We start from the raw sequence: 19,362 nt of genomic DNA on the forward strand, positions 1-19,362 counted from the left end.
CATCTGTCAATTATTGTATTGAATGCTCATCAAGTAAATTCAATTAATTTCTGTCCCTTACTTGAAAACAAGACTTTTTTTTTTTTTTTTAAATTGACGGTGAAAAATATCTTTCGACGTGTCTCTAATGATTTATTTTTTGGTTTGGTCTGTAAAAGCTCAGAAAATCTGTAAAATTATTGATCGCTGTTTTCGAAGTTAAGGCAGATGTTTGTAAATGTGTTTTTGATTCAACATGATTATCAGTCTGCTTTAATAGAGGACTAAATAAATTTGTGGATATTTACTGTCAAGTGGCTGAAATTCCCCTGGTTTTGGACATTTGTTGGTCTCTAAATGATTAATCAGTTGTCAAAACTAATTACTGTATGGAATAATTAGAATTTTAATTTGTTGTTGAGCAATTGTTGCAGCTACAGAAATCATTACTCTTAATTTTGCTTGTAAAACTTGTAAAACCAGCTGAATGTGGATAATATGTCTTAATTATATGTACAGCCATTTAATGAAAAAAATCGAAAACAAATATTACTGTTTCTGCCTGTTTTTAGATAAATGTTATCATGAGTATGAAAACATATGTTCCATATTGTACAACACTATCGAAGTGACTATTTGGTCAGTCTTTTTCACAGGGAAAATACTTATATTAAATTGGTAATATTGCTGTTGTGAGACTTTAGTAAAACAGTAAATATTGATCTACCAAGCGCTGTAGCATATACCATTTGTATACATTGTATTATTATGGGGTTTTTTGTATTGTTATATGATGTATTATTATGTTTGGTTGATTTTGTTTACAACTTGCAAAATGAACATCCAGTAAGCCACACACCACTAAAGTCATGAATTGAGGTCTCATGAATGAACTATGCTTTTTTTTTTTTTTTTTTTTTTTCGCAAGTCAGAGCACTCGTATTCTTTATAGCTGTTGCGGCTTTGTGGCCTTTTCTCTTGCGGTGTTGACTGCCTGGATCATGTTTTGAGTAGAACCACTTCCAAACTTGTCCTCTTTGGACTTTAATGGGCCTTTTGGAGTTGGGGGTAATCCTGCAAAGGAAATGTGGTTTGTCGAAACAGGATATTTTGGTTGTTCTCATGAGTTGGCTCTTGTGGATGTAGGAAGTGAATCTGTTTCAGGCTGTTCATTGTTAAAACAGATATTTCCTCAGTGATTTCTTCAGACAACCAATAAATAAATGCAGTAGAGGGAGTTCACTGAGATGCAGGTGCAAACATTGGAAAGAGAGAACGCAGAGCTTTTAATGCTCTTATTGGTTGCATAATAATATAGCTGTTTAGTCATAAAAAAGTGGAGGTATTTATTGCAGTCATTAATGACTTACAGGTTGGAACTTTGTGCCAGAGTTCTCTCATCCAGCATGTGTGTGTATCGCATCCCAGACTTACTTACTTTTGACAGGAAGTGGGAAAGGTATCTTTTGGAACACGCTCAGTCACGGCTGTTTCCTGCCAGCGCGTGCGAGTCACGTCATTTGGCACGACAGCGAAAACCCACCAGGAAAACGAACGCACGCACATGCACAGTCATCTCTGACGGAACCATGCTGCAATGTTCTCCTTCAGAACATTTGTCTTTTTTTCCACCTAATTGCTTTTGTAGCTTTACATTTTTCATTTAATGTCTTCAGTTTTTTTATCCTGATGTATTATGTCCTTTCCAAAGGCATGCGTTGCATTATTTCCCTCCCTTTCCGTTTAGCCTGCGAGCGAGATGTAAAGAAGGTGTGTGCTGACTCAGCAGAGGAACACCTCCAGCCATTCAAACACAAGATGGAGGGCTTCATCTCCACTGGTGAGTCAATCATATGTTATATAAAATCAAGGTAGGACTGTCAGGAGATTCTAAAAAATGAAAGATTAATTAAGACCTGTAATTAATTGATGTAATTCATGCTCGGAAAAATGTTCAACCTTTTTTTTTAGATGCATTATTGAGCCGGAACAAAAAGTTGAGATACGTACAACAACAAAAAGTGGCTTGAGTCATTGTTTTCTTTAACAGACTCCAACAGATGCCGCTATTACCATTTACCTTCTATTGTTTTGAGACTAGTCCCAAGTGTTGCTGTTAGAAAATAACATAAAAATAAAACATTGTCCATCCCGTCCATCACAAACTTGCTAAAATGTATGTTCTCGAGTTTAGTTTGGCAAAGCGCTTTGCAATGGCTTGCTTGATTAGTGTTGCTATCGTTAGTTGTGGCTGCAGTCACAGCTGGTTGCTTTGCATTTATGTGGTAGGCTAAACATGAGCTGCTTCTGTGGTAAGGGACGTCCTTCTTACAAAGAATGCAATTTTACATTAATAAATGTCTGCTTTTACTTTCACTTATCAAAATTTGAGCCAATTTTGTGACATATTACTGTCAAACCATTAAACAGTGCACTGTCAATTTGAAGAAAATGTCCTGTTCTTGAATGACAAAATGGAAAATAAAACATATCTTCAAAAATCAGATTCATCGATGAAGTCAACAATGACTAAATAATTGAGCTCAATTAATCTTGTCATTTTGACATGCCTATTACGCATCGATAGATTAAGTGTCAAAACTAATAGAAGCAATCATTACCGTATAATAATAACCCGTGCTGAACCAGTGGACACGAGAGTTGTAATAACCGTGAATCCTTCCCAAATCCAGTGATCCGTGCGTTAAAATAAGCAGCTAATATATTCTGTTGCCTTTCCTCAAAAAGCTTTGTCAGGATCTTTCGCACTTATTTTGCACAAATGGAAACGTGCCTGAATATTTTTTGTACCGCAGAAGGTTAAAACCCATTTTAAGATGATAAAAGTACATCTGGACGTCAAGCTGCTGCACGTAAACCCCCTTCTCCACCACAAGCTGTTGCCCGTGTCTTTGGAAGCGGGTGCGTGCGGCGGGTAATCATCTTTTGTGATGATTCTGTGACTTCAAACAGCAAAACAAAGCAAAACCTTTGCACATCAAACAACAGCCCAGGCTATTAAATTCTGAGTCATCAGAGACTGATTGGATTTGTCACCCAGGTAAACGCAAACGAGCCGAGCACAGATGCATGTGTTTGACACATTGCAGGAATTGGAACGTATCCACAAGACACACATACGTACATGTGTTCCGGCCGACCCAGGTCCTAGTGCTCGACTGTTGTCGAACGGATCAAGTGTGTCGCGCAAGTAGTGTTCCCGGGAAGCGCTGACCTGTGACCCTGCCTGTGGAGAGCCCGCAGGTGAACCCAAACGCCCCGCGCTCTCCCTCTTAAATTCCCCCGTATGATCTCTGCCTGTTTCGACAGTGGATCCCTCCCAAATCCAGTGATCCGTGCGTTTTACACGCTGTTCTCCTTGTCTCGCTGCATCTTTTCCCCTCTTTGGAGCCACTTCAGGCAAGAGTTCATGTTTAACAGCACGCACTTAATTTGGCGTTTCACAACAGATTCAAATGTAATCAAAGACCAAAAAATGGGGCTTCTTCAGAGCCATTTTTTTTTTTGGCCCAAGTTCTTTCCAAACTATCACACATTTTCCACAAGAAGATCACTATAGAATGGTGGAGCTGCTAATGAACAGAAGTGAAGTATGAAAAATTCCTAAAGAATGGGGGACAAAGGAGGTCAGTACATAAAATGTTTGTAAATTATGGATGGGAGTCATTCCCAAGATGTCTTGAAAGCTCAAAAGTTTGAATTTACTATGGTTTGATGAAGTCATGAAATGTGGAAAGATGAGGTAAATTTGTCAAATATCATTTCACTTTGTGATTTTTTATTTTCTTTTTGCCCAAATGAAGTCATTTCAGGAATTAAAATTGGGTTCCAAGATTTACTGGATGAACTGAACCCTTCAGATTTGGATTTGGAAAATAGGAAACTTTTCGTTAAATGTCTAATTCATATTTTGTGTTTTGGGGTTCTCTGAGCGGGAAATTATGGGAAGTCTGGAAAATGTGAATTTGTCAACTACATGAAGTTTGAATTTGTTGAAAAATGTTCTCTTCGGCTTGTGCACTTGACACAGTTTCAATTTCTCCAGCAAAATGTGCACATCATCTACCCGTTTTTTTCTTTTGTGTTTTTGAGAACAGATTGGCGGAAAATCATCTCCTTTCCGTTTTTATCATTCACATCGTTCCTTTCAAATTAAAAAAAATCAGATGTGGACTTTAATGATGCTCATTTTGATTCCCCTTTTAATGGGAGCTCTTTGAAACCTCTGGGGAGATTTGGACGGACATATTATTGTGTTGAATACCGGCAATGGCTAATTAAATCCTGCTTTTAATCTCATCTTGTTGGCTCTGTGGAAAGGCGTAAATATCTCATCATAGCCCTAAAGCTATTTTGTCAGTGAGTCACAACCCAATCACACAACATTTTGAAACAAGCAATTTATTTGTGTGTGTATGTGGTGGGGGATGAATTAATGTCTTGGTAGCAGGAAGTGAGGCAGGGAAGGATGTCCCCAAAGTCCTCAGCATCCCTCCTGAAATATTGTCCGCCCTTTTCTGTGTTATCCGAGCACCAGGTAGCAGTGCTACAGCAAAGTGTGTCAGGGTTTTAAAGCCGAAATTTATTGTCCCTCTCAGCATGCACGTCTCATAACTTTCTAGTTAGCGACTACTGGTTTCATGTTTACACATTGGGAGCGCAGAAAGAGACACTTTACACATGCTCTCGCTCGCTTTCACTCCGGGCTCCAGTGCCACTTCTCCACAGCCGCGGCGCAGGACTACCTTAGGCGCCAGCCTGACCCCCACTGTGACTAACGCCATTGGTCACGGCCCCCCTCCCCTCCCGCCTCCTCCCTCTAACCCAGACACGGTCAGGCCCTCCCTTCATTAAGGCTACCTCAGCACAGTGGCCCACATACATGTGAAAAGGGAATAAAGTCCGAGGGGTGGATGGTCGCAGCGTTAAGCTTACCTTTTCCCAAAAGACCCCCAAACCGGCCTTTGAACAATTTTCGGGAGACTTCCCCCTCTTAAATCTCGAAGGAGGAAAGGTCCCCCATCATTGTAAAAGGGATGAATCTGGAAAAATGCAATAAATCTGAGATCACAGGCTCGCTCTGGGCCTAGATAAATTCTTGCACCTCGGCCTAGCTCGCCGCACACATCTGCCTTGCATTTAGACACTTTTACATGGCAGGAGTCCACAGGAGCCTCTCTGTTCAACATTGATTGAGCCCACTTGCGGTCCACACATACGCACGGCTCGACGCCCTAACACCCGCCGTCACACTCTCGCGCTCCCACGTGTCAACACATGGTGCCATGTCCGATTTTACAGCGTACGCACTTACTGACCGTTGCTCTTCTTCTACTGCTGTCACTTGACGAATGCCACAATGAACACAGTGCCCTCTTCTGGACTCTGTGTTGGGTGGGTGTCATTTTGAAGTGACTGTCACTTAAAGTATAATGCCGTATAGCTCCATATTGTGTAGAATTTTCAAAAGAGTGACTTGTACTCCTGTAAAATATGTTTTCAGCCAATTACACCTTAACCAGTGAAAAGTATTTGGGGTTAAAAAAATAATTTAAACAAGCCGTCTGTGTCTGATTTGTTAAACTTTAGAACCTTTCAAAATTCCATTTATTTTGGTCCACAAGAATATAATCAACAAATAGTGTCCTCTTTTGGGTCATGCACTTCATTATTAATAAATATATGTCCACAAAAAAAAATCAACATAAAGAGTCAGGCCTGTTCTCGAAAAGAAATAATTATAAATAAATATTTGTCCACAAAAAAATATCAAACAAAGAGTCCTCTTGGGAGTACTGTTCACAAAAATAAATCATTAACTTAGTCATTAATAAATATTTGTCCACAAAAGATAATCAACATTAAGTGTCAGACCTGTTCTCAACAAGAAAAAATTATAAATAAAACATTGTCCACATGAAAATATTAAACATAAAGCGTCTTCCTTTGGGATTACAGTCGAGTTCTGTTCACCAAAATAAATCATTAACTTCATTATTAATAAATATTTGTGTAGAAAAAATAATCAACATAATCAACATGTTTGTTTTATTTAAAATCTCGAGTACCCCATGGAATTTCCTCAAGTACCCCCAGGGGTACCTGTACCTCCATTTAGGAACCACTGGCCTAAGAAACATAGAAACTGAGCGGAATTATTTTCACTTTGCTTACTGAGCTCATTTATATCAACTACACTGTATTATATTTAGGGGTTTCAGATGAACAGATTAATTGTGATCAGTTAATAATTTAACCGTAGTCATTTTTTAATGAAGTGGGAGCTGGACGAAGTGGCCGTGTTAGAGGGAAGTCTGGGCTTCCCTGCTCAAGCTGCTGCCCCCGCGACCTGACCCCGGACAAGTCGGCAGCTACTGGATGGATGATGGATGGCATTTTTTTAATGACATTAATCTCATTTTTAATCTCTTAACTATAATTTTTTGGATCCGTTGGATCTGTTATCATGCATTTTCTTGTGCTTGAGTTGTTAGGAATTGGAAAACAAATGTCAGTCCCAGCCTGAGGTGGACACTGATTGGCTGTGGCTGCCTTTGTGTTTGGCATACTTCGATAGGCTTCTGTTGTGGATGGGAAGGCCAGTTCAAGAGGAGAAGAAAGAAAAAGAAATCTGCTTCAGATTTTGTGATTAAAAGAAAAAAGCAAATCCCAGAAGAGAAACGCAAACAGCAAGCCCGTTTTGAAAAATTGCTTTTTTTAGAGCAAAGTTCACACAAAATATTGTGTGGTGTGAAGTGAAGATCTCCTTTTAGTGAGGGAAACGTGCAATATTATTTGACACCCTAAAGAACAGTCACCCTCATCATTAATTTATGAATGTCATAAGCCAATAATTTCTCCCTCTTTTTACAGCTCAAAAGGAGCATTCTGAAGAAGAGGATCGCTTCAATGCTGCCCAAAAAAGGTAAGAGGTCAACTATGGCACTCAAAAAATGAAATGGAATTTTAATTTTAGTCTTGACAGATACAGGAGCATTCCTTTTGAAAATATAAAACAAAACACTGCTAGGTTATTTAGCATTTAGCTAACACTGTTAGCTAAGTTTTTGCGACTCTGGAAATGGAGAAACCACGTGAGGTTCTGTGTGTGCTTCGATCAACATACATAAAGTGTGTTTTGGTTAATAAACGTGAGTTCACTAACTAATGACTAATTCGCTACAATCAAACTTGAAACACACATGCTAGCCTGTGTGCTAATGCTTGCAAGCTTCCAAACACGACGACCATGTCAAAAAAGAAATGAAGCCATGTCACGCTTCCTTCTTTGCTTATCAGCGCCATACTGCGCTGATACTACTGATTTACACCTTAGCTATGTTGCCAACGCAGGTTAGCTTAGCTATGATACTGCTTTAACCACAGTGCATTTGTTTACATCATGAAATTAGCTGGATTACCACTGCTGCATTACAGACAAGGAGTAGCGCTAAAAGCAAAGTGCCAGATAAATTAATACATTAATAAATGACTAGTCGATCATCATCAACTATAGTCGACGATCCAAATCGTTGCGACTAGTTGACTAATCGTGGTAGCCAACTTTTAAATGAACTTCCTGAGCATGAGCGACACCACTAGAATGAAGGTGTTGGAACTGAAAAAGGATTATTGATCAAAAGGAGCCCGCAGCTGTTTGTCCCTTTGCTTTTAATGAAGTTTTCCTTGAATTTCATCTAAAGAAGGGGGCGGGGGCCGGTCGCCTGGCGTTAGGTCGAGCGAGCACAAAGTGAGATGTGGAGGTTTGGTTGGGGGTTTTCTCTCAGGTTCCCATAGAGCCACCTCATAAAAATGACACGCTGTTGATGAATATGGGCGTCAGCGGGCTCACTGGGCCCTGGGTGGGCTCTCACATCTGTGCTGGATGAGAGATGGTCACTCAAATACACACAAGCAGCAGCAGCAGCGCTAACATTATTGCATGGTGTTAATAAAGCAAATAGACAAGCGATCTTTGGTGTTACCCGATACTTCGGCCTCACCGGGAGCTTGGGAGTTTAGACGCCAACAAGTAGAAACGAAGAGTCTCATCGCATGCAAACTCTGTTGTTGACATGTTAATAAGATATTAGCAACATGTATAAATGCACTTTTTGGGGATTTTTCTCCTCTTTAGTGTCTTTAATTAACTTTAGTTAAGGCATGCATACAAAATACTGGCTATCGGTGTTGGGTTGAAGCCCACGTCAAAATGTCTATAATCTAATTTTGTTTAAGCCCATGTCAAAATATCTAATCTAATATTACTAATATTGTGATATTGTTTCTGATATGGAAGAAATTAAATTACATTTTCTGATACCTGCAGAAACCCTTTTTTTTTTTTTAAATTTAAATAATAATCTCATGTATTCCCATTTGAGAACCACTGCACTAGTGTGACTTCATTTTATGGAGTTATAGGAACGTATGCTGTAGCGGCAGTTCCTTATTACCAGTATTTACTTTTTGTTGCAAAACCATTTAATTACAATATAATTACAGTAAGTTTTTACAGCCATTATTTCTATATCTGACATTGATGATTTTACCTGTGCATTTCTTTCAGTTTCCAGTATGCAAAGATCATCACCAGACTAAAAAAAAAAAAAAATGCTTGCTTTATATGTATATAACTATTTTTGTGGCTAGTGTTGCAAGTGTATACAAGTACATGCAGCAAATAAAATGTGATTGGATTGTTTATTTTAGTGCTTGCTGATCAGCTATCATGATCGTGTTATGTTGGTGGTGAGGTTGAGGAGGAAGTGAACCTAAATGCCAGGAAAATCAGAGTGCTCAAAAATAATAATTTAACTAAGCAAAGAACAATAAACAAGGTCAGAAAACGATGTACAAAGTGACAACCAAAATCAAAAATGCACTTTCCACAAATGACTTTGAACAAGCTGAACTTAGAACAAACAAGACAGCAACAAACAAGACAGGTGGCTAAGACGGTGAAAGAGAAATAAATACCCAACAAACTGATTGGACAGCAAGGAACACTTGGACAAGAGACAAGTGGTGTAATAGACTCCTTCATGTTGGCAATTTGACATTAAACTCCTTGTTCCAATTCATTTGCTCTTCATTTGAAACAAACAATGTTCTTTTCATCTCACTGCATTACAAAGCATCACATTAGATTTGCTAATATCTACAAAAACCCTGTTAAAATGTCATGTACACCTTGGAATGTAGTGTGATTTTTACTTGTTCTCCCATGAATTCTTCCATGGATTTTGGATAGGTAACCATGCTTCCTTGCATTTACCCAAAACATTAATGTAAAGTAAAGCTCATTGATGACTTACACTTTGCAACACCAACTTTCACTCCAAAGTTAGTTGGGATTGTTTCCATCTGGCCTGTCATCCTGAACTGCACATATTAATGGAAATATACAACAAATTATTTTTAAACGGCATAATATGCAGCTGTTCCAATGAAGGCTGAGTTTTGGATTAGGCAAATGTCATCAAGCAGTCATTGCATTTTTAGTTGTTTGTAACAGTATTACATGATATCATACGCCCTCTCATAATCCACCTTCACTACGCTCATTGTCATTTGGAATGCAAACTGTCACCGCCAAGCATTTGCGGTGGTGCTCATTCTTTATGGTCTACTTGGTTTTCCGTGTATTGGCTTGTCAAACTCACCCTCACATGCAATAGTTTACTTCTCTCATTTTTTTTCTGGGTAAACAAAGGAATGTCAGTCTGTCTGGCCAAATATTTACTGATACGTTCTGGTTTTGTAATGGGTCTTTTTAGTAACATATATATATATATATATATATATATATATATATATATATATATATATATATATATATATATATATATATATAGAGAGAGAGAGAGAGAGAGAGAGAGAGAGAGAGAGAGAGAGAGAGAGAGAGAGAGAGCTGACAGCGAAGCATGCTTCACTAAAGCCTCTCACGGCATCATCAGCGTGAAAAGCAGTACAGTTACATGTGTGTGAAGTGTAGATGACTTGCCAGGTTCCGCTTGATTTTGTTTATATTTTGTAGGTATACGCACATGTGCGAGCGTGCATCCATCTGTTTCGAATGAAGTTTTGTCTATCTGCCTGTTGCATGAGCTACGGGAGAATACGAGGGAAGGGATCTGCTGCTTGATTTGTGCATGCTTTGACACCATGACCCAGGGTCAGGCTCAGGCCCTGATCCACTCAGGTCGTCGTGCCAGAGCAAGTCAGCAAGCTGGCTTAGTCTGAATGCAGCATTTCTTTTGTTTCTCTGGGATGATCTACAGTTTTTTTTGAGCATCACAAGAAAATGATGCAAGGCTGGAGGAATGGGAAGCAGGAAGTCCATTTTCTTCTCCCAGCTGGGCAACATATTGCGCCATTTCACTCACTGTGAACATGCCTGCGATTAGAGTTGCAAAGTCACCTTCCATGCGGAGGTCTGAATTTCTGTGAATGTTCATGTGGGATATGGGAGCATCTCTTGAACCATTTTGGACAGGCCTAGCTAGAACGTATTTTATGTTTGGGTCTGAGAGAGGAGATTCGATCTCCTGCCCGTGTGTGCTGCCGGGAGTTCCGCCAAGAATTCAGTTTTGCTTACAATTGGATCAGACTGAGGGGCGGACATACAAACGATTGTCCCTGAACGCAGATTGTTGAGTGGGTTGCATGCACTCACGCGTGCTAGTTCTCATCTCTTATTGTGCGCCAGTAAATATGTTAGTGCAGTGTTTCGTGTATGTAGCTGCAGTAGCTCCTTCTTGGCTATCTTGCGCTCCTGCAGGCTGTGGGGTCAATGTGATAATGGAGCCACCGCTACTGGATCTCCCTTGTGGCCCCAGCAGGCTGGAACTGCTGCTTCCAGTTCCTCGCCTCTCTGTCAGCATCCCCCTCCACCCACCTGTATTTTTTTTCAGTCTGTTACTTATCATCCTGTGAAAAAAAATTTAGGCCAGGCACAAATCTGTACAAATCATGTATATTGCACAATAAAATAGGGCAATGTTTCTCAACATTTTTCAATGATGGAGCCCCTGCGAAATTACTTTTGAACCTGTAGCATAAAGCATTTTTGGTGGCAAAAATGGAGCAGTAGTTAGCAAGTCCACCTCACAGTTAAGGGACGCGAGTTCGAATCCAGCTGACTTTGGCCTTCCTTTGTGGAGTTTGCATGCTCTCCCCGAGCCTGTATGGGTTCACTCTGGGCACATCTGCTACCTACCACTCTCCAAAAACATGAATGACAGGTGGATTGGACATACTAAATTGTCCTTAGGTGCGATTGGGTACGTGAATGGTCGTTCATCCCTGTGTGCCCTGCAATAGGCTGGCAACCAGTTCAGGGTGCCTGCCTACTGCCCAAAGAAAACTGGGATAGGCACCAGCAAGCCTGTGAGCCTTGTGAGGATAAGTGGCTATCGAAAAAAAAAAAAGATTGTTGTGCCATTCGTGTCTGATTTGTTATAGTTTAGGACTACATTTTTAGCGGTGCCTCTGGGAAAATTTTATTCTGCAAAACATCATATGCTATTTCTGGCTCATCTGCTGAAAAATAGAATCACGAGTCACAATGTGCATCCGTATAAATTTTAACAAAATAAAGGTATGCCACATGTAGCAAAGGAGTCACTAGAACACATTTTATCAATAAAATATTTGATGTTCCACTAATTTGCTCTCAAATTGAAAATATGTGTTTTGCCTCTCATGGCATTAAAAACCATATTAAAATCTCATTTACCCCTTGATATGCCTTCATTTACCTCCCATTTGAGAAGCACCGAGCTAGTGCAGCAGTTCTGATACAGTGAAAGGAACAGTATATTTTCCTTTTAAAAGTAAGAGCAAATTGATTGGAACATCATGCGTATTACCATATTGTGTTCTAGTGACTCTGCTAAATGTTCCAGAAGACTGGAACAAGGAGTAAAAGTGTCATAATTAAAAAAAAAAAAATACTGTGAAGATTTCTCTCTATATCTGCTTGTTTATTACAAATCGAGCATAAGGGAAATTACCAGGCTTTCTAATTATGTAACATTTCATAGTATTTTTACAAACGATCCAATCAAATCCATCAAACATTTAGTTGTTTCTTTAAATGCTCACTGCCTGTGTACTCTGACAGATTCCGTGACATGGTGAATTACTTTGGGGTGAAACCAAAGTCAGGAGATAAAGAGGTGGCCCCAAGTCACGTTTTTATGCTCTGGTATGAGTTCTGCAATGACTTCAAGAATGCTTGGGTACGCCAAAGCAAGAACATCTCAAAGGAGAGGTAAGCTGCAACACTGGTCGGCCGCTTAGCAGTTTTAGGGGCTAATCGGCAACGGGTATTGGAATTTCACAGCGCCGCTTGGCGTGTTTCTTTTCACAAGAAGCTTGTTTTCTCCGCTTTTAGCCAGAAGCGGTGTTTTTATTGTCCAAAGAACCATAATATTATGTCTTGAAAATAATTTAAAGCAGCTGGAACTCAATGTCTATTATTACTGTGCTTGTAGTTTACACAAATGTAAAACTGTACTGAGTGACACCAAGTTTTTTTTCCCCCTTGCATTTTATGTTGTTAAATAGAGCAACCAAAAGGTAGAGTTCAATTTAAACAAAATGAAATTGTCATCCTCATAATAGCCGTCTGATTTTTGTCACATTTGGACAGCTGCTTAACAACTTATTGTTGTAAAATTAGCGCTGATTGTGCACGGGTGATGTGTGGATGCTGGGACGTAATTAGAGCAGAGGGGGAGGCCATCAAAGACTAGGCAATCACAGGCCCTGAATTTATGATGTTTCCTCTGACCCGAGGCGTCGTTTTGGGGGGCATTCCACCATCTCTCCTGGCGGCCGACTGTCTTTACTAGCAAGCGGACAGAGGCCACCGGCTGTTAAACGCCGGGCATTATGGGAGAATTGATCAACACTGTAATGAAGCTGGACAAGCAGCCCAAAGGGCAAAAGCGTCGCGTGCGCGGAGAAGACAGCGGGAGCGTAACAATTGTTTTTATGTTGTTTTTCTCGCATGTAAAGGCCTCGTTGACGCTCGTTGATTTGTTTAGTAAATACCTTTCCATACATTTGGCCTTATATCCCCGAGGGGTGACGGAGATGCCAACCACAAACCCAGATGCTGGGGTTTAATTATACACTTCGGGTTCACTGAGGTATCAAGTCGCACATTACTCACAGCTGATTGTGCTTACGTACAATTAACTTTATTTTAAATACGTTTGCTGCGCTCATAAAAGCCAAGTGTTTTTTAAAGGCTGCCTCATTATCTCATCAACCCAGCAGTCTTTGGAGCTTTCACTGGGCATAAGCTGGAGATGAGCAGCAAGTGTGTCAGGCTCCAAAAGTGTTAAGCAGTCACTTCACAAGGACAGTTCTAACATTCTCCATTTGATTCGTATTCTGTACTGGATCAGGCTCTTGTAATGCATCTGGTTCTTTTGCTTATATGCGTATAGCTTCCACACATGTGGCCCAAAAGAACATGGTTTAGGAGTTAGTTCTACTTTGTAATCCTGCTACAAATCAAACTGAGACAGTTTGAAACCATTGTGAATGTGCCTGGATCTGTATAATATTCGTCATTTGTTTAAAATGTGGGGGAAACGAAGACTCTAAAAATACTGAGCAAAGTGGTATCATATTTTTCTGCAAGTGAATAAAATGTACATCAAAAGTCAAACAAACCCTCAAAATCTTGGTTATGTCAAATGGGATGTTAAAAAAATCTCATCCAGCTATAGCTCAGTAAGCAAGCATCTAAAGGATGTGCTTCACACAGTTTATAGTTGTTGTTTTTTATTTTAATATTCTGCTCCCGCTCAAGGTGTCAGTGACAATGTGCAAAGAGAAAAGTTGCAGTTAAAAAAAATGTTCTGGGCACCAAGTCCACCTACCACAATGAAGTATGAGCGATTCAAGTTATTAAATAATAATTGGATATTGTCTGCTACATATTTGCGCAAGTCATTTTTTAGTGGTTTTGGAAAACAGATGAAAACCTTTTCCTTTTGCATACTGTTTTTGTTTTTTCTTGTTTTCCTAAAATATTGAAAAATGACACTAATGAATACAAAGGACTCCCAATTTTAAACACACTTCTAAAACAACACATTTGCAAAAATCACCCTTATTATCTTACTCAATGAACGATGGTGTGAATGTTTTCGTCAAGGTTGAAGGAAGCTCAGGAAAACATCAAAAAGATCACAGATGAGAAACGAGTAGAAACAAAGAAGATCAACGCCAACAGTCTGGTAAGGCTTCTTTTGCGAGTCCGCATCCAGGACTTGAGTGTGGTCCGATAACGTGTATGTTTGCGCTTCGCAGAAAGAGAGGCTGCGGCAGAAGGAGTCAAGTGTGTCATCCAATTGAGCGACTTGAAGCCCAACACCGCACCGCTAGCTTTTGTCAACGGAAAGAATCTGCTGCGAGGCTGCACGGCTGACACAAGCCTAAGTGATGAGAGTCCAAAAGGTCAAAGGTGGATGTCATTCATCCAGCATGGTGTGACCTCTTACTGGCCAGCGTGTGAAAGGTCTCAGTGGGTTACTTTGTCCTCCTGCTCACTGCTCACACGTCCATCAGGTTCCTCCAGGGGAATGGATTTTGTTCCACATCTATTAAAAGTACATCCGAAGCTGCTAATCCCTCACTTGCGCACTGTGTGACACTTTGAAGCACTTTTCTGCTTGTTAATGCTAAATTGTCCCCAATGTAGTATAGTTGTATTATATTATATCAGCTATGCCTATTTTGCTGTGCAAGGTTGTAAAATTTCTGTTTGATGTTTTGGACTCTTTGATAAAATATCTACGTTTTGTGTCAGAGTATAATTAAATGCTCCTCATTCAAGAAAAGTATTTATGTAAGGAAGGATTTATTTTAATGTACGATAACGTCAAGTCTTGTTGTTCCTCTGAAGGGTGTAGTTTGGGGATTTTATTGAGAAGCTGCACAAGAGTATATTTTAGCATGCGTGACACCTCTAAGGTGGAAGCTTTTTCAAATTGCCTTGACAATACAGGGCTTGCGATATATAAGCCTAAAGCCATGATGGTCATATTAGCTCAGAGAGACCTCCATTATCAGAGTACATATAAAAATGCATGCCCAATGACCTTTTTAACCCTTCACCTGTGCCATTTATTTTCTATGAAAATTAAAATATTGGAAAAACAACAAAACTCGGTGAGCTGTTTGTTGAGTCTTCTATTGTATGCGGCACGGTAATTTTATGGAATTGTTTTAAATTTCAAGAATAAATTCCTGGATGCTGACACAACAGCGCAGTAGTTGTTTTGCTTTGAAAAAGCTACCAGTAACATGATATTAATGCAAGAAACCTCTTGTGGGGAAGAATTTGGCTGTTTATTAACTGAAATAAGAATGAGGTCATCTTGTCTGGCTTCATTTTTGTTAAGACATGAACATTTCCTGGAAGGTTCTTAAAATAAGCGATCAGTGTTGTAAACATGTGGAACATGTTAGGCTATTGGAAGATGCTTTAAGACAGCTTTGGTTTTAGGAATGTTCGCCTATCAAAAGTGGAAAATGTTACTTGATTTGCTGTGCCATTAATATCTTCTCCCCACAGCTTAGTGTTACTACTTTACATCATTGGAAGTCTAGTGTGAAGTCATTGTGCAAAATGTTGCAATCACGTGCCAGTCAAATCACCATCAAAATTCTGGTTAAAGCATTCTCAAACCACTTTAAACACACCCAAGAGTCGTAAAAAAAGCACAAATTGAGTTTCACTTAGTAATTAATATATTTATAATTATAGATGTGCTATTTGGTTTAACTCATTTAGCTGCATGCTATTCCATTTTAAAAGGCAATTATAAAATCACTGTTAAATATATTGGCTATACCATTTCATCGTTCTTGATAAATGATTCATTGAAAGATACACTGGTGTTTTTGATGTGTGAATGATTTGCTGTTTTTTATTTAACGGTGGTAAGATGCAAGTAATATACACAATACTCCTGGATGCATTTATTTTCTATTTTTAGGGTTAACTTTAGTACACCAGACATTTTACTCTTAACATCTACAATATTCGTTTTCAAGGGGCACAAATCACCACTGCACATTAGGACTATAGGCATCCAGCTTACCAAACGTCAACATTTTCACATTAATGTTAACTTAAAACCATTCTTGAAATATTAAAAAAGTCACATTTTTCATTTACAAATGTTGTTGTTCATTCTCCCAATTCCACACGGTGGAAACATAAAAAATGAACTTAACAATGTCTGAGTGATTTCTTAAATAAGCCAAAGTGAGGAAGTCGTGCATAAAACGTGCGTTTTACCGTGCAGCCAAGTGTCTCCATTCCAGACGTTTTAAATTTGTAAAGGTAAGACTATCCTTTGCACCTTAAATATTACACGTCCAAAAGTGTTGTGTTAAAAGGAAGTGGGAGCGTTTGGATGCAACTTTCTCCAACTTTCTCCAATACGACATATAAACGCGTATTCTTGGTTGTCCCTCTTTCATCTGAACAAGAAACCGAAAAAAAAAAGGTACAGGATATGAGATGCATTTACCTCTCTCTCACGTTCAACAACCCCCCCCCCCCCCCCCGAAAAAATACAGTATACATACTTGCCAAAAAAAAAAGGCTTTAGGCACAAAAGTACTTCCAAACCAAAAAGTCACGTGCAAGCTGCATTAAAAAATGGCACGCATATATTATAATAGATAATAGATGTGTACTTTGAAAGTAACATGAAAACAAATCTTGCTCGCCAAAAAAATCCTCGAAAAAACACCAAAAACTCAAGAGCTCACCAAAAAACTCAACGCACTGATCACCCCCCCCCCCCCCCAAAAAAAAAGAAAACTCGTTGGCAATGACTAGCTCATTCAACAACAAAAGCATCCAAAACATCTCTCAGGTCTTTAAAGAACTTCTAAGCCCCCCCCCCCCCCCAAAAAAAAAATTGCTCTCACTCCAAAAACAATTCTCACCAAAAAAGAAAGTTTCACAACCACAAAAAACCTCATGCACTTGCAAGACTCACTCAAACAAGCCCCCTCACACCGCATGCTCTCACAAAACATTCGCACTCATTCATCAGCCTCTTCTAACTGGCCCAAAACTCTCAAAAAACAGTGTGCGCACACACATTCACACAAACACACATGATTCACACTTGTGAAGCTCGCACCCCTACCCCCCCCCCCAAAAAAAAACTCATGGACAAAATCCAATCGCATAAAAGATCTCAAGTCATTTGGAAAAATGCTCACGTTTATGAAAAAAAACACAGTTAATAAAAAAAGAAAACATTCAACCCCCCCCCCCCCCACACACACACACACACACACACAAACCCTCTCCCTCTCACCCCAATAACTTTTCTCCCCCCAAAATTCTCTCAATCACCTAAACAAAACCAAAGAAAATGAGTCAAAGAACCTTTTACAAATGTCCTCAAAACCCGTGTCAGAAAAAAAAATAGTAATAGGCGTACCAAAAAATCCACACTCGCCAAAAAAAAAACAAAAAAAAAACAACCAATTACCTCATTGACTTGTTAGGGGTTTTTTTGTTTTGTTTTTGTGCAAGTTTGTGAGCTTGTTGGGTGAGCATCAAATTGAGTTTTTTTGGGGTGCGTGTGAGAGGTAAATGCTATTTCAGGCCAATACTGCACCTCATAAAGAAACTTACGAAGAAAAATAATTGGGTTGACTCGAACGCGGGCTATGAGCTAGTCCAAGTCTATGGATATGCAACGGCACTGTTTGACGCGCTGAATGCGTTTCTTCTTGGTGGGCGGCTGCAGGTCCGGACAGTTCAACGTAAAAGTCATGGTGGTGAAGCGCTTGGGTTTGCAGAAGGAGCACGATTGGAAGGCGCCCTCCTCCCTGCGGATGTGTCTGGGGATGTAGAAGGAGTTGCACTGGCCGTAGCAGAAGCGGTTGATGATGGTGCGGCTGACGCAACCTTCCTCGTGGATGGTCTGCTTCAGGGGCTGCGTTTTGCACCAGTCCCGTTTCAAATACTGCCGCTCGGTCACGTGTAAAGCCTCCTGGCTGGATTCCAGCACCTCGTCGGCCGGGGAGGACGAGGCGTGCCGCTGGCGGGACCCGGAGCCGGCTTGCGAGGGGCGAGCCTGCCGACGCTCCGACCCGTTGGGGCTGTTTTTGTCAGGATGAGGAATGGCGCCCTGGGAGCCGCGATTTCTTTTGGACTCCCCCGGAGAGGACAGCAAGCCGATGATTAACAGCGCGCTGCACACGAGGCGCGTCCACTTGGCCATGCTGGACAATGTGGAGACAAGAATGAAATAACCGCGCGGCGCATGAAGTTTGGACGCATTCACACGCGAGTGCTTTTACGCGGAGTAAAAACTGTCTTTTATGAAAAAAAATACAGTACACTGCTACCTGAGCGGCATATGTGTATAACATTTGGAATTTATAAAATTGATAGCATATTATACATTTTAAAAAATAATATTTTTCTCCATGCGAAGGCAGATCTACAGGCTTGATGAGCCAAAATTGTCACGATGACTATATTCACCGACCTGCAGTCCGCGATGCGATGATGTCCGGATCCTGTCAGTCACCTTTCGTGGGCAGGCACCCACGCTCACTGTCGACTGTACACTGTAGGGACCGTGGCAGGGTGCGAGACTAAGTTCTCCATAGACTTGGAGGGGGTGTGGGGGCTGTTAATAGAAATTGCTCCAGCGCCGTATTGTCTCCCCTTTAAATGTCTGCCAGCTGAGATTCGAACAACACTTCCCTCGACAATTATTGGCTGACAACGAAGTGGAGAAAATCTAAACTCATCCGCCCCCTTAAACACTTGAATGCCTCACATGGACCAACGAGGGAAGGAAGATGCTCGAGGACCAACAGTCAACTAGGAGAGGACACTTAACGCATCACAGGGAATAAGGAAATCGGGACAATCCCATCACAGGCAGGGGGAGGCGTCAACGATGCTGGAATGCATCCAAGGGACCAAGTAGGCAGGACATATAGTTGCAGACATTAGCAAGTTGCGGGCACTATATGTACACTTGTATGCATCATACACAAACGCAAAAAAAATGGAGACAATAGTCTTGCATTGGTGGGCTAATAGATTCGTTTGGGCTGCTACTGTTTTGCCATTTTGGGGATTAATGTTTAGGTGTTAGTTCACAGAGAGGGGGGGGGGGGGGGGGGTAACAAGTTTGGTAGGGTATTTAAAACTTGTACATCAAGGCGTTTTCTTCGCCCTTTCTCCAAAAAACAAAAAATCATAGGTAGCCTCAACAAACAAAACCTCACAATGTATAGTGAGGCAGATTATTTCGCCCTGAGAAACAAAACAACCATGTACAA

The 19,362-nt window shown here is 40.3% G+C and overlaps 2 protein-coding genes across 3 annotated transcripts in view; one reads left to right on the plus strand and one right to left on the minus strand.

The window, feature by feature from the left end:
• The window catches only part of LOC148412946 (formin-like), a 55,224-nt gene extending 39,935 nt beyond the window's left edge, over positions 1-15,289 (plus strand). For both annotated transcript variants that reach the window (XM_088433143.1, XM_088433144.1), the window contains 5 exons: positions 1,727-1,819; positions 6,874-6,925; positions 12,128-12,277; positions 14,180-14,261; positions 14,335-15,289. In XM_088433143.1, the coding sequence (XP_088289269.1) occupies positions 1,727-1,819; positions 6,874-6,925; positions 12,128-12,277; positions 14,180-14,261; positions 14,335-14,379 (422 nt within the window). In that variant the 3' untranslated portion in view covers positions 14,380-15,289. The remainder of the gene's footprint in view (positions 1-1,726; positions 1,820-6,873; positions 6,926-12,127; positions 12,278-14,179; positions 14,262-14,334) is intronic.
• A 2,099-nt stretch (positions 15,290-17,388) lies between these two features.
• On the minus strand, positions 17,389-19,098 carry LOC148412947 (gremlin-1-like). Its single transcript, XM_088433343.1, has 2 exons — positions 18,555-19,098; positions 17,389-18,285 (listed from the first exon to the last, which is right to left on the minus strand). The coding sequence occupies exon 2, from the start codon at positions 18,282-18,284 to the stop codon at positions 17,733-17,735; it is 552 nt and encodes a 183-aa protein (XP_088289469.1). The 5' UTR covers position 18,285; positions 18,555-19,098; the 3' UTR covers positions 17,389-17,732.
• Positions 19,099-19,362: the final 264 nt, after the last annotated feature.

The sequence above is a fragment of the Hippichthys cyanospilos genome, chromosome 14, assembly GCF_059441005.1.
Source record: "Hippichthys cyanospilos isolate Australia breed blue-spotted pipefish chromosome 14, RoL_Hcya_1.0, whole genome shotgun sequence".
NCBI lineage: Eukaryota > Metazoa > Chordata > Actinopteri > Syngnathiformes > Syngnathidae > Hippichthys > Hippichthys cyanospilos.